Genomic DNA, 14,250 nt, shown 5'->3' with positions numbered 1-14,250 from the left:
GTCTAGAAGGGGGAGACGGACAACAAAACTAAACATGTGGACGGGGTGTCAAGTCATCAGAATAAATAGAAGTAAAGCTAGAAGCACATCGTTAACAAAAGAAATAGAATAGTAAATATGTGCAAGTAAAATAAATAGAGTAATAAATCTGTACAAACATATACACAGGTGCTGTGGGGAGGGGAAGGAGGTGGGGGGGATGGGGAGGGGGAGAGGAAAAAGGGGGCTCAGTCTGGGAAGGCCTCCCTGGGTCAATCACTAAATAGGAAAAATAGTAGGGGCCAACTAGTAGGGTAGGGACCAACTTGTTGCCATGTTGCCAAGTTGTAATAATAATAATAATAATAATAATAATGGCATTTATTAAGCGCTTACTGTGTGCAAAGCACCGTTCTAAGCGCTGGTTGATGATGGTATTTGCTAAGCACTTACTATGTGCAAAGCACTGTTCTAAGCGCTGGGGGGATTCAAGGTGATCAGGTTGTCCCACATGGGGCTCACAGTCTTCATCCCCATTTTACAGATGAGGTAACTGAGGCCCAAAGAAGTGAAGTGACTTGCCCAAAGTCACACAGCTGACAAGCGGCAGAGCCGGGATTTGAACCCACAACCTCTGACTCCAAAGCCCGGGCTCTTTCCACTGAGCCATGCTGTTTCTCTGTACTTCCCAAGCGCTTAGTACAGTTCTCTGCACACAGTAAGCGCTCAATAAATATGACTGAATGAATGAATAAATGCGATTGAATGAATGAATGAATGAGCACTGTTCTAAGCACTGGGGCACCTACAAAGTCATCAGATTGTCCCACGTGGGGCTCACAGGCCTCCTCCCAATTTCCCAGATGAGGGAACCAAGGCCCAGAGAATAATATTAATAATGTTGGTATTTGTTAAGCGCTTACTATGTGCCGAGCACCGTTCTAAGCACTGGGGCACCTGCAAGGTGATCAAGTTGTCCCACGTGGGGCTCACAGGCTTCCTCCCCATTTTACAGTTGAGGTCACTGAGGCCCAGAGAAGTGAAGTGACTTGCCCAAAGTCACCCAGCTGACGAGTGGCGGAGCCGGGATTTGAACCCATGACCTCTGACTCCAAAGCCCAGGCTCTTTCCACTGAGCCACGCTGCTTCTCAAAGTCACACAGCTAGCAATTGGCAAAGCCGGGATTCCCACTGTTGGGTAGGGACCGTCTCTATATGTTGCCAACTTGTACTTCCCAAGCGCTTAGTCCAGTGCTCTGCACACAGTAAGCGCTCAATAAATACGATTGAATGAATGAATTCGAATCCAGGTCCGTGCTCTTCCCACTAAGCCACGTTGCTTTTCTTACCTATCCGTGACTTTTTTATATCAATGTCTGCATTCCCCCTCTCGACTGTAAGCTCCTTGTGGGTGGGGAATGGTAACCACCAACTCTGTTGTATCAACATGTCCCAAGTGCTCAGTACAGTGCTCTGCACACAGTAAACGCTCAATAAATATCCTCGATAGATTCGGGGTGAGGAACGAGACCCAGAACTCTAGACTCGACCAGGAAGGACGCCTGAATTCCAGGCACAGACTCAAGGCCTTCGCCTGACCCGGGGCCCGGGATGGATTCATCAGCCTCGGGTTCCTGGGGACCAGACTGGAGGAACTGGGATCCAGACTGGGAGTCCACTGTTGGGTAGGGACCGTCTCTATACGTTTCCAACTTGTCCTTCCCAAGCGCTCAGTACAGTGCTCCGCACACAGTAAGCGCTCAATAACTGGGATCTAGCCTGTGAGCCCACTGTTGGGTAGGGACTGTCTCTATATGTTGCCAACTTGTCCTTCCCAAGCGCTTAGTACAGTGCTCTGCACACAGTAAGAGCTCAATAACTGCCAACTTGTACTTCCCAAGCGCTTAGTACAGTGCTCCGCACACAATGAATGCTCAATAACACAGCACCTGTATATGTGTTTGCACAGATTTATTACTCTATTTTACTTGTACATACTCACTATTCTATTTATTTTATTTTGTTAATATGTTTTGTTTTGTTGTCTGTCTCCCCCTTCTAGACTGTGAGCCTGCTGTTGGGTAGGGACCGTCTCTTTATGTTGCCAACTTGTCCTTCCCAAGCGCTCAGTCCAGTGCTCTGCACACAGTAAGCGCTCAATAAATACGATTGGATGAATGAATGAATAACTGGGATCTAGACTGTGAGCCCACTGTCGGGTAGGGACCGTCCCTGTATGTTGCCAACTTGTCCTTCCCAAGTGCTCAGTACAGTGCTCCGCACACAGTAAGCGCTCAATAAATACAATTGATTGATTGATTGATTGATAGTATAGGCTGTGAGCCCACTGTTGGGTAGGGACCATCTCTAGATGTTGCTCACTTGTCCTTCCCAAGCGCTCAGTCCAGTGCTCTGCACACAGTAAGCGCTCAATAAATACGCTTGAATGAATGGACTGGGATCTCATGAGTTAACCAAGCAGCACTCAATAAATACGATTGATTGATTGATTGATAGTCTAGGCTGTGAGCCCACTGTTGGGTAGGGACCGTCTTTCTATGTTGCCAACTTGTCCTTCCCAAGCGCTCAGTACAGTGCTCTGCACACAGTAAGCGCTCCATAAATACGATTGATTGATTGATAGTCTAGACTGTGAGCCCACTGTTGGGTAGGGACCGTCTCTCTATGTTGCCAACTTGTCCTTCCCAAGCGCTCAGTACAGTGCTCTGCACACAGTAAGCACTCAATAAATACGGTTGATTGATAGTCTAGACTGTGAGCCCACTGTTGGGTAGGGACCATCTCTAGATGTTGCCCACTTGTCCTTCCCAAGTGCTCAGTCCAGTGCTCTGCACACAGTAAGCGCTCAATAAATACGATTGAATGAATGAATCGGGATGTCATGAGTTAACCAAAACTGGCGTCGCGGTGCCTGCCGGGAAATGTGGTTCCAGAGAGGATGCCGGGAAATCGAGTCAACCCTTGTCCTGCAGTCCCCCTCCCCTCCTTTTCCCTCTGCGGTGACATCATAGTCTCAGACTTAAAGAGCCAGGATGGGATGGCGAGACTTAATAATAATAACAATAATATTGGCATTTATTAAGCGCTTACTATGTGCAAAGCACTGTTCTAAGCGCTGGGGAGGTTACAGGGTGATTCATTCATTCAATCGTATTTATTGAGCGCCTACTGTGTGCAGAGCACTGGGCTAAGCGCTTGGGAAGTCCAAGTTGGCAGCATCTAGAGACGGTCCCTACCCAATAGTGGGCTCACAGTCTAGAAGGGGGAGACAGACAACAAACCATATTAACAAAATAAAATAAATAAAATAAATATGTACAAATAAAATGATCAGGTTGTCCCACGGCGGGGGGGGGTGGGGGGGGTGGGGGGGTTCACGGTCTTAATCCCCATTTTACAGATGTCACTGAGGAACAGAGAATAATAATGATGGCATTTATTAAGTGCTTACTACGTGCAAAACACTGTCGTAAGCGCTGGGGAGGTTACAAGGTGATCAGATTGTCCCACGGGGGTGCTCACAGTCTTAATCCCCATTTTACAGATGAGGTCACTGAGGCCCAGAGAATAATAATGGTGGCGTTTATTAAGCGCTTACTATGTGCAAAGCACTGTTCTAAACGCTGGGGAGGTTACAAGGTGATCAGGTTGTCCCACGGGGGGCTCACAGTCTTAATCCCCATTTTACGGATGAGGTCACTGAGGCACAGAGAAGAATGATGATGTTGTTTATTAAGCGCTTACTATGTGCAAAGCCCTGTTCTAAGCTCTGGGGAGGTTACAAGGGGATCAGGTTGTCCCACGGGGGGCTCACAGTCTTAATCCCCATTTTATGGATGAGGTAACTGAGGCCCAGAGAATAATAATGAGGGCATTTATAAAGCGCTTACTATGTGCAAAGCACTGTTCTAAGCACTGGGGAGGTTACAAGGTGATCAGGTTGTCCCACGGGGGGGGCTCACAGTCTTAATCCCCATTTTACAGATGAGGGGACTGAGGCCCAGAGAATAATAAAGATGGCATTTATTAAGCGCTTACTATGTGCAAAGCACTGTTCTAGGCGCTGGGGAGCTTACAAGGTGATTCATTCATTCAATCGTATTTATTGAGCGCCTACTGTGTGCAGAGCACTGGACTAAGCGCTTGGGAAGTCCAAGTTGGCAGCATCTAGAGACAGTCCCTACCCAACAGCGGGCTCACAGTCTAGAAGGGGGAGACAGACGACAAAACAAAACGTATTAACAAAATAAAATAAATAGAATAAATATGGACAAATAAAAGGATCAGGTTGTCCCACGGGGGGCTCACAGTCTTAATCCCCATTTTACAGATGAGGGAACTGAGGCCCAGAGAATAATAATGATGGCATTTATTAAGCGCTTACTACGTGCAAAGCGCTGCTCTAAGCGCTGGGGAGGTTACAAGGTGATCAGGTTGTCCCAACGGGGGGCTCACAGTCTTAATCTCCATTTTACATATGAGGTCACTGAGGCACAGAGAATAATAATGATGGCATTTATTAAGCGCTTACTATGTGCAAAGCGCTGTTCTAAGCTCTGGGGAGGTTACAAGGTGATCAGGTTGTCCCACGGGGAGCTCACAGTCTTAATCCCCATTTTATGGATGAGGTAACTGAGGCCCAGAGAATAATAATGATGGCATTTATTAAGCATTTACTATGTGCAAAGCACTGTTCTAAGCTCTGGGGAGGTTACAAGGTGATCAGGTTGTCCCACGGGTAGCTCACAGTCTGCATCCCCATTTTCCAGATGAGGTCACTGAGGCCCAGAGAAGTGAAGCGACTTGCCCAAAGCCACCCAGCTGACATTTGGCAGAGCTGGGATTTGAACCCATGACCTCTGACTCCAAAGCCCGGGCTCTTTCCACTGAGCAACGTGGCTTCCTTCTGACAAGGAAGGGAGGAGCCCACCCCTCTCTCATGGATGAAGATCCATGAGAGATCAAGCGCTTAGTACAGTGCTCTGCACATAGTAAGCGCTCAATAAATACGATTGATGATGAAGTGAGGTGGTGGGCAGCTCAGCCCAGGGCCAACAGAAGGGTGGCCCCTTTTAGACTGTGAGCCCACTGTTGGGTGGGGACTGTCTCTAGATGTTGCCAACTTGGACTTCCCAAGCGCTTAGTACAGTGCTCTGCACACAGTAAGCGCTCAATAAATACGATTGATTGATTGATTGATTGGCCAGCATCAGGCGTCGAGCGGAGTCCATCACCACTGCCCCTCCATGGCCCGCTCCCTCCCGGGGCCCTGCTGCCCTTTACCCTCTGGCCCTCCAGCCGCAGAACGGCCATGCCCGCCCCCTCATCCGCTGAGAAGCGGCGTGGCTCAGTGGAAAGACCCCCGCTTGGCAGTCAGAGGTCATGGGTTCGAATCCCGGCTCCGCCACCTGCCAGCTGTGGGACTTTGGGCGAGTCATTTCACTTCTCTGGCCCTCAGTGATTCTATTTATTTTATTTTGTTAGTATGTTTGGTTTTGTTCTCTGTCTCCCACTTTTAGACTGTGAGCCCACTGTTGGGTAGGGACTGTCTCTATATGTTGCCAATTTGTACTTCCCAAGTGCTTACTACAGTGCTCTGCACATAGTAAGCGCTCAATAAATACGATTGATGATGATGATGAAGACTGGGAGCCCCACGTGGGACAACCCGATGACCTTGGATCTACCCAAGTGCTTAGAACAGTGCTTGGCACATAGTAAGCGGCGTGGCTTTGGGGAAAGAGCATGGGCTTGGGAGTCAGAGGTCATGGGTTCTAATTCCAGCCCCGCCACTTGTCAGCTGGGTGACTTTGGGCAAGTCACTTCACTTCTCTGCCCACTGTTGGGTAGGGACCGTCTCTATATGTTGCCAACTTGTACTTCCCAAGTGCTTAGTACAGTGCTGTGCACACAGTAAGCACTCAATAAATACGATTGATTGATTGATTGATTCTCTGGCCCTCAGTGACCGCATCTGTAAAATGGGAATGAAGACTGTGAGCCCCATGTGGGACAACCTGATGACCTTGGATCTACCCAAGTGCCTAGAACAGTGCTTGGCACATAGTAAGCAACGTAGCTCTGGGTAAAGAGCATGGGCTTGGGAGTCGGAGGTCGTGGGTTCTAATTCCGGCTCCGCCACTTGTCAGCTGTGGGACTTTGGGCGAGTCACTTCACTTCTCTGGGCCTCAGTGACCTCATCTGTAAAATGGGGACGAAGACTGTGAGCCCCCCGTGGGACAAACCTGATCACCCTGTATCCTCCCCAGCGCTCAGTACAGTGCTTAGCACATAGTAAGCGCTTATCAAATGCTATCATTCCTGTTCTCTGGGCCTCAGTGACCGCATCTGTAAAATGGGGATGAAGACTGGGAGCCCCATGTGGGACAACCTGATGACCTTGGATCTACCCAAGCGCTTAGAACAGTGCTTGGCACATAGTAAGTGGCGTGGCTCTGGGGAAAGAGCATGGGTTTGGGAGTCAGAGGTCGTGGGTTCTAATTCCGGCTCCACCACTAGTCAGCTGTGGGACTTTGGGCGAGTCACTTCACTTCTCTGGGCCTCAGTGACCTCATCTGGAAAATGGGGACGAAGACTGTGAGCCCCACGTGGGACAACCTGATGACCTTGGATCCACCCCGGTGATTACAGCAGTGCTTGGCACATAGTAACCGCTCAAATGCTATCATTATTATTATTTTCCCCTGACTCGCCCACCGGATTCCCCTTCCCAGTCACCCACTACGTTGGGAAGCTCAGTGGAAAAGAGCTTTGGAGTCAGAGGTCACGGGTTCAAATCCCGGCTCCGCCAGTTATCAGCTGTGTGACTTTGGGCAAGTCACTTCATTTCTCTGTGACCTCATCTGTAAAATAGGGATTAAGACTGTGATCCCCCCGCCGTGGGACAACCTGATCACCTTGTAACCTCCCCAGTGCCTAGAACAGTGCTTTGCCCATAGTAAGCGCTTCATAAGTGCCAGCCTTAATTAATTAATTAATTAATTAATTACCCCTTGACTCCATTCTCCCTCCAGCCAACTTGGAGGTCACAGGCCGTCGGTCAGGACTTTGGCCTCCTCTCCCGAGGCCCGGTCACGTGAAGCGGCAGAGCCGGGGTGGGCCGGGTGGGAACGGGATGGGGGCCGGGGGTCTCCTGGAGCGGGTGGGGGGCTGGGGCCGGTTCCACGTCCTGCAGGTGTCTCTGATGGCCGTGCCGCTGCTCTTCGTGGGCAGCCACAACTTCCTACAGAACTTCAGCGCCGCCGTCCCGCCCCATCGCTGCCGGGGGTCCGGGCACCCCCGGCCCGAAGACCCCCCAGAGGGGCCGGAGGGCTGCGTCCGTCTCCCGGCCAATGGCACCAATGCCACCGAGGCCTGTACGGAGGGCTGGGTGTTCGACCAGAGCGTGTTCGCTGCCACCATTGCAACTGAGGTAACGGTGCTCCGCACACAGGAAGCGCTCAATAAATACAACTGAATGAATGAAACTTAGTGGGTCGAGCCCGGGCCTGGGACTCAGCAGGCCGGGGATCATCATCATCATCATCATCAATCGTATTTATTGAGCGCTTACTATGTGCAGAGCACTGTACTAAGCGCTTTGGAAGTACAAATTGGCAACATATAGAGACAGTCCCTAGGGTCCCAATCCCGGCTCCGCCGCCTGTCCGCCGGGTGACCTTGGGCCAGTCCTGTCGCTCCTCTGGGCCTCAGTTCCCTCGTCTGGAAAATGGGGATGGAGACCGTGAGCCCCACGTGGGGCAGGGTCTGGGCCCAGCCCAATTTGCTTGGATTTACCCCAACGCTCAGTAGGGTGCCTGGCACACAGTAAGCGCTTAACGAATACCGCAGCTATTAAATAAATAATAATAATAATAATAGTGGCAGTTGTTAAGCCCTTACTACGTGCGAAACGCTGTTCTAAGCACTGGCGGGGGTTGCAAGGTGATCAGGTTGTCCCATGGGGGGCTCACAGTCTTAATCCCCATTTTACAGATGAGGTAACTGAGGCTCAGAGAAGTGAAGTGACTTGCCCGAGGTCACACAGCAGGCATGTGGCGGAGCTGGGATTCGAACCCATGACCTCTGACTCCAAAGCCCGGGTTCTTTCCACTGAGCCACGCTGCTTCTCGAAGTAGCGTTACGTGCTCAGTGGAAAGAGCACATAATTATTGTCGTTACGTGCTCGTCCACCCGGCCCTCGGGACTCTTCATTCCCAGGCAGAGTCGCCCTCCCCGAGCCCTGAGGCTCTCTCCTTCGGGGCTCCCCGTGTGTGGCTCAGTGGAAAGAGCCCGGGCTTTGGAGTCAGAGGTCATGGGTTCAAATCCCGGCTCCGCCAATTGTCAGCTGGGTGACTTTGGGCAAGTCACTTCACTTCTCTGGGCCTCAGTTCCCTCACCTGTAAAATGGGGATGAAGACTGTGAGCCCCCAGTGGGACAACCTGATCACCTTGTAACCTCCCTAGCGCTTAGAACGGTGCTTGGCACATAGTAAGCGCTTAATAAATGCCATTATTAGTATTATTATCATGCGTTCAAATCCCGGTTCCGCCCACTGTCATCTGGGTGACTTTGGGCAAGTCACTTCACTTCTCTGGGCCTCAGTTCCCTCATCTGGAAAATGGGGATGAAGACTTGTGAGCCCCCCGTGGGACAACCTGATCAATCAATCGTGTTTATTGAGCGCTTACTGTGTGCAGAGCACCGTACTAAGCGCTTGGGAAGTCCAAGTTGGCAACATATAGAGACAGTCCCTACCCAACGGTGGGCTCACAGTCTAAACCTGATCACCTTGCAACCTCCACAGCGCTTAGAACGGTGCTTGGCACGCGGTAAAGCGCTTAATAGATACCATCGTGTCTCCTCACTCTTGGAAGGGAGATATTCTGCTCGCCAAGTTTTCCCTTCCCTTCTCCCCACTCCCAGGGCCCAGGCCCCCTTTCCCCACCCCCAAATCTCCCCCTGCTCTGTGTTGGGGGGCTTCACGGTGAGGCGATGGGGAATAACGGGAGCTCCTTGCGGGCAGGGAACGCGGGCGGGTTGTTGTGTCGTTCTCTCCCAAGTGCTCAGTCCGCTACTCTGCACAGAGTGGGCGCTCAGTAAATAGGACCGAGTCGAATGGCTGAATGACTCCGGTCCTGACCTCGCTGCTCTCCTTCTCTGCCTCAGTGGGAGCTAGTGTGTGGCCAGCGGAGTCTACGGGGCATGGCCCAGTCCATCTACATGACCGGCACGCTCCTGGGGTCCGTGGGCTTCGGGGGGCTGGCCGACAGGTGAGTGACCAGGGCTGGGGAGGGGGGAGAGGGGGTTGAGAGATTTGGGGGGGCCTTCTCCCCCACCTCCCCCCCATCCCCTGACCTTTGAACCCCGGCCTGGGGCGCGTTGCCCTCCGACATCCCGCCTTCATCGCCTCCGGCCGTGTGGCTGTGTGACTTTGGCTGCTTCCCGAGCGCTTAGTACAGTGCTCTGCACACGGTAAGCGCTCAATAAATGCGATTGATGATGATGATGATCATTTATTTATTTTATTTGTACATATCTATTCTATTTATTTTATTTTGTTAGTGTGTTTGGTTTTGTTCTCTGTCTCCCCCTTTTAGACTGTGAGCCCACTGTTGGGTAGGGACTGTCTCTATGTGTTGCCAATTTGTACTTCCCAAGCGCTTAGTACAGTGCTCTGCACACAGTAAGCGCTCAATAAATACGATTGATGATGATGATGATGATATTTATTTTATTTTGTTAGTATGTTTGGTTTTGTTCTCTGTCTCCCCCTTTTAGACTGTGAGCCCACTGTTGGGTAGGGGCTGTCTCTATGTGTTGCCAATTTGTACTTCCCAAGCGCTTAGTACAGTGCTCTGCACACAGTAAGTGCTCAATAAATGCGATTGATGATGATGATGATGATGATGATGATGATGATATTTATTTTATTTTGTTAGTATGTTTGGTTTTGTTCTCTGTCTCCCCCTTTTAGACTGTGAGCCCACTGTTGGGTAGGGGCTGTCTCTATGTGTTGCCAATTTGTACTTCCCAAGCGCTTAGTACAGTGCTCTGCACACAGTAAGCGCTCAATAAATGCGATTGATGATGATGATGATGATGATGATATTTATTTTATTTTGTTAGTATGTTTGGTTTTGTTCTCTGTCTCCCTCTTTTAGACTGTGAGCCCACTGTTGGGTAGGGACTGTCTCTATATGTTGCCAATTTGTACTTCCCAAGTGCTTAGTACAGTGCTCTGCACACAGTAAGCGCTCAATAAATGTGATTGATGATGATGATGATGATGATGATGATGATGATATTTATTTTATTTTGTTAGAATGTTAGGTTTTGTTCTCTGTCTCCCCCTTTTAGACTGTGAGCCCACTGTTGGGTAGGGGCTGTCTCTAGATGTTGCCAATTTGTACTTCCCAAGCGCTTAGTACAGTGCTCTGCACACAGTAAGCACTCAATAAATGCGATTGATGATGTTGATGATGCTTCTGGTCTCCCCGGGCCTCTCTTGTCCTCCTCTGCGGGAGGCAGCTAATAATAATAATAATAATAATGATGGCGTTTGCTAAGCGCTTACTATGTGCCGAGCACTGTTCTAAGCGCTGGGGTCGACACAAGGTCATCAGTTTGTCCCACGGGGGGCTCACAGTCTTCATCTCCGTTTTACAGATGAGGGAACTGAGGCACAGAGAAGTAAAGGGTCTTGCCCAAAGTCACACAGCTGGTCAGTGGCAGAGCCGGAATTAGAATAACAATAATAATAATAATAATGATGGCATTTACTAAGCGCTTACTATGTGCAAAGCACTGTTCTAAGCACTGGGGAAGTTACAAGGTGATCAGGCTGTCCCATGGTGGGGCTCACAGTCTTAATCCCCATTTTACAGATGAGGGAACTGAGGCCCAGAGAAGTCAAGTGTCTTGCCCAAAGTCACACAGCTGGTCAGTGGCAGAGCTGGAATTAGAACCCACGACCTCTGACTCCCAAGCCCGGGCTCTTTCCACTATGCCACGCTGGTATTCGCTAAGCGCTATTCTTCATTCAGTCGTATTTACTGAGCGCTTACTGTGTGCAGAGCACTGGACTAATTGCTTGGAAAGTACAATTCGGCAACAGATAATAATAATAAAGGCGTTTGTTAAGCGCTTACTATGTGCCAAGCACCGTTCTAAGCGCTGGGGGAGGTACAAGGTCAGTAGGTTGTCCCACGTGGGGCTCACAGTCTTCATCCCCATTTTCCAGATGAGGGAACTGAGGCCCAGAGAAGTCAAGTGTCTTGCCCAAAGTCACACAGCTGGTCAGTGGCAGAGCCAGAATTAGAACCCACAACCTCTGACTCCCAAGCCCGGGCTCTTTCCACTATGCCATGCTGGTATTTGCTAAGCGCTATTCGTTCATTCAATCGTATTTATTGAGCGCTTACTGTGTGCAGGGCACTGGACTAAGCGCTTGGAAAGTACAATTCGGCAACAGATAATAATAATAAAGGCTTACTAAGTGCCCAGCACTGTTCTAATCAGGTTGTTCCACGTGGGGCTCACAGTTTTAATCCTCATTTTCCAGATCAATCAATCAATCAATCAATTGTATTTATTGAGCGCTTACTGTGTGCAGAGCACTGTACTAAGCACTTGGGAAGTACAAGCTGGCAACATATAGAGACAGTCCCTACCCAACAGTGGGCTCACAGTCTAAAAGCGCTTGAGCCCATCATCATCATCATCATCAATCGTATTTATTGAGCGCTTACTGTGTGCAGAGCACTGTACTAAGCGCTTGGGAAGTCCAAATTGGCAACATCTAGAGACGGTCCCTACCCAACAGTGGGCTCACAGTCTAAAAGCGCTTGAGCCCATCATCATCATCACCATCAATTGTATTTATTGAGCGCTTACTGTGTGCAGAGCACTGTACTAAGCGCTTGGGAAGTCCAAGCTGGCAACATATAGAGACAGTCCCTACCCAACAGTGGGCTCACAGTCTAAAAGCGCTTGAGCCCATCATCATCATCATCATCAATCGTATTTATTGAGCGCTTACTGTGTGCAGAGCACTGTACTAAGCGCTTGGGAAGTACAAGTTGGCAACATCTAGAGACTGTCCCTACCCAACAGTGGGCTCACAGTTTAAAAGCGCTTGAGCCCATCATCATCATCATCATCAATTGTGTTTATTGAGCGCTTACTGTGTGCAGAGCACTGTACTAAGCGCTTGGGAAGTACAAGTTGGCAACATATAGAGACAGTCCCTACCCAACAGTGGGCTCACAGTCTAAAAGCACTTGAGCCCATCATCATCATCACCATCAATCGTATTTATTGAGCGCTTACTGTGTGCAGAGCACTGTACTAAGCGCTTGGGAAGTACAAGTTGGCAACATATAGAGACAGTCCCTACCCAACAGTGGGCTCACAGTCTAAAAGCACTTGAGCCCATCATCATCATCACCATCAATCGTATTTATTGAGCGCTTACTGTGTGCAGAGCACTGTACTAAGCGCTTGGGAAGTACAAGCTGGCAACATATAGAGACAGTCCCTACCCAACAGTGGGCTCACAGTCTAAAAGCGCTTGAGCCCATCATCATCATCATCATCAATCGTATTTATTGAGCGCTTACTGTGTGCAGAGCACTGGACTAAGCTCTTGGGAAGTCCAAGCTGGCAACATATAGAGACAGTCCCTACCCAACAGTGGGCTCACAGTCTAAAAGCGCTTGAGCCCATCATCATCATCATCATCAATCGTATTTATTGAGCGCTTACTGTGTGCAGAGCACTGTACTAAGCTCTTGGGAAGTACAAGTTGGCAACATATAGAGACAGTCCCTACCCAACAGTGGGTTCACAGATGAGGGAACCGAGGCCCAGGGAAGGGACTGTGAGCCCGCTGTTGGGTGGTGGGGACCGTCTCTAGATGTTGCCAACTTGTCCTTCCCAAGCGCTTAGTCCAGTGCTCTGCACACAGTAGGCGCTCAATAAATACGATTGAATGAATGGATGAGTGAAGTGACTTGTCCAAGGTCACCCAGCTGACGGGGGGGGCGGAGCCGGGATTGGAACCCACGTCCTCCCAAGCGCCCACGTCCTGAGGCGGCTACCGGAGCGAGTGCTGCCGTCCCCTGACCGGCGCTTTTGGGGGGCGGCGGGGTTGGGGGGTGGTCCCCCAGGCTGGGCCGCCGGGTGGTGTTTCTCTGGTCCCTTCTGCAGGTGGTGGGGTTCAGCACAGGGGCAGCTCTGGCCCCGTCGTTCCCCTGGTACTGCGTTTGCCGCTTCCTCTGTGGGATGGGCATCTCCGGCCTGCTCATCAACGGCATCGGCCTCAGTGAGTGGGGGAGCGCGGCGGGGGGCCGAGGGCCCACGGGGGCCCACCCGGGCTCGGGGCCTGAGAAGCAGCGTGACTCAGTGGAAAGAGCCCGGGCTTTGGAGTCAGGGGTCACGGGGTCAAATCCCGGCTCCACCGCTTGTCAGCTGGGTGACTCTGGGCAAGTCACTTCCCTTCCCTGGGCCTCAGTTACCTCATCTGGAAAATGGGGATTTAAACTGTGAGCCCCCCGTGGGACAACCTGATACTACTACTACTAATAATGGTGTTTATTATTATTTACTATGTGCAAAGCACTGTTCTAAGCGCTGGGGAGGTTACAAGGTGATCAGGTTGTCCCACGGGGGGCTCACGGTCTTCATCCCCATTTTCCAGATGAGGGAACTGAGGCCCAGAGAAGTGAAGTGACTTGCCCAAAGTCACACAGCTGACAATTGGTGGAGCCGGGATTCATAGTAGTAGTAGTAGTAGTAGTAGTAGTAGTAGTAGTAGTAGTAGTACTACTACTACTACTACTACTATCATCATCATCATCATCAATCGTATTTATTGAGCGCTCACTATGTGCAGAGCACTGTACTAAGCACTTGGGAAGTACAAATTGGCAACATATAGAGACAGTCCCTACCCAACAGTGGGCTCACAGTCTATAAGGGGGAGTACTACTACTACTACTACTACTACCACTACTACTACTACTACTACTACTACTAATGTTGCTATTTGTCAAGCGCTTACTGTGTGCAAAGCACTGTTCTAAGCGCTGTGGATCATCATCGTCATCATCAATCGTATTTATTGAGCGCTTACTGTGTGCAGAGCACTGTACTAAGCACTTGGGAAGTCCAAGTTGGCAACATATAGAGACGGTCCCTACCCAACAGTGGGCTCACAGTCTAAAAGGGGGAGACAGACAACAAAACCA

The 14,250-nt window shown here is 50.1% G+C and overlaps 1 protein-coding gene across 1 annotated transcript in view; it reads left to right on the top strand.

Moving 5' to 3' along the window:
- The first annotated feature begins 7,135 nt into the window (after window positions 1–7,135).
- The window catches only part of LOC119943705 (solute carrier family 22 member 6-B-like), a 34,031-nt gene continuing 26,916 nt past the window's right edge, over window positions 7,136–14,250 (top strand). Inside the window, exons 1-3 of the mRNA XM_038764838.1 lie at window positions 7,136–7,432; window positions 9,170–9,273; window positions 13,171–13,325. Coding sequence (XP_038620766.1) covers window positions 7,136–7,432; window positions 9,170–9,273; window positions 13,171–13,325 — 556 coding nt within the window. The remainder of the gene's footprint in view (window positions 7,433–9,169; window positions 9,274–13,170; window positions 13,326–14,250) is intronic.

Source organism: Tachyglossus aculeatus, chromosome 22 (assembly GCF_015852505.1).
Source record: "Tachyglossus aculeatus isolate mTacAcu1 chromosome 22, mTacAcu1.pri, whole genome shotgun sequence".
NCBI lineage: Eukaryota > Metazoa > Chordata > Mammalia > Monotremata > Tachyglossidae > Tachyglossus > Tachyglossus aculeatus.
This window is presented reverse-complemented; position numbering and strand designations above follow the sequence as displayed.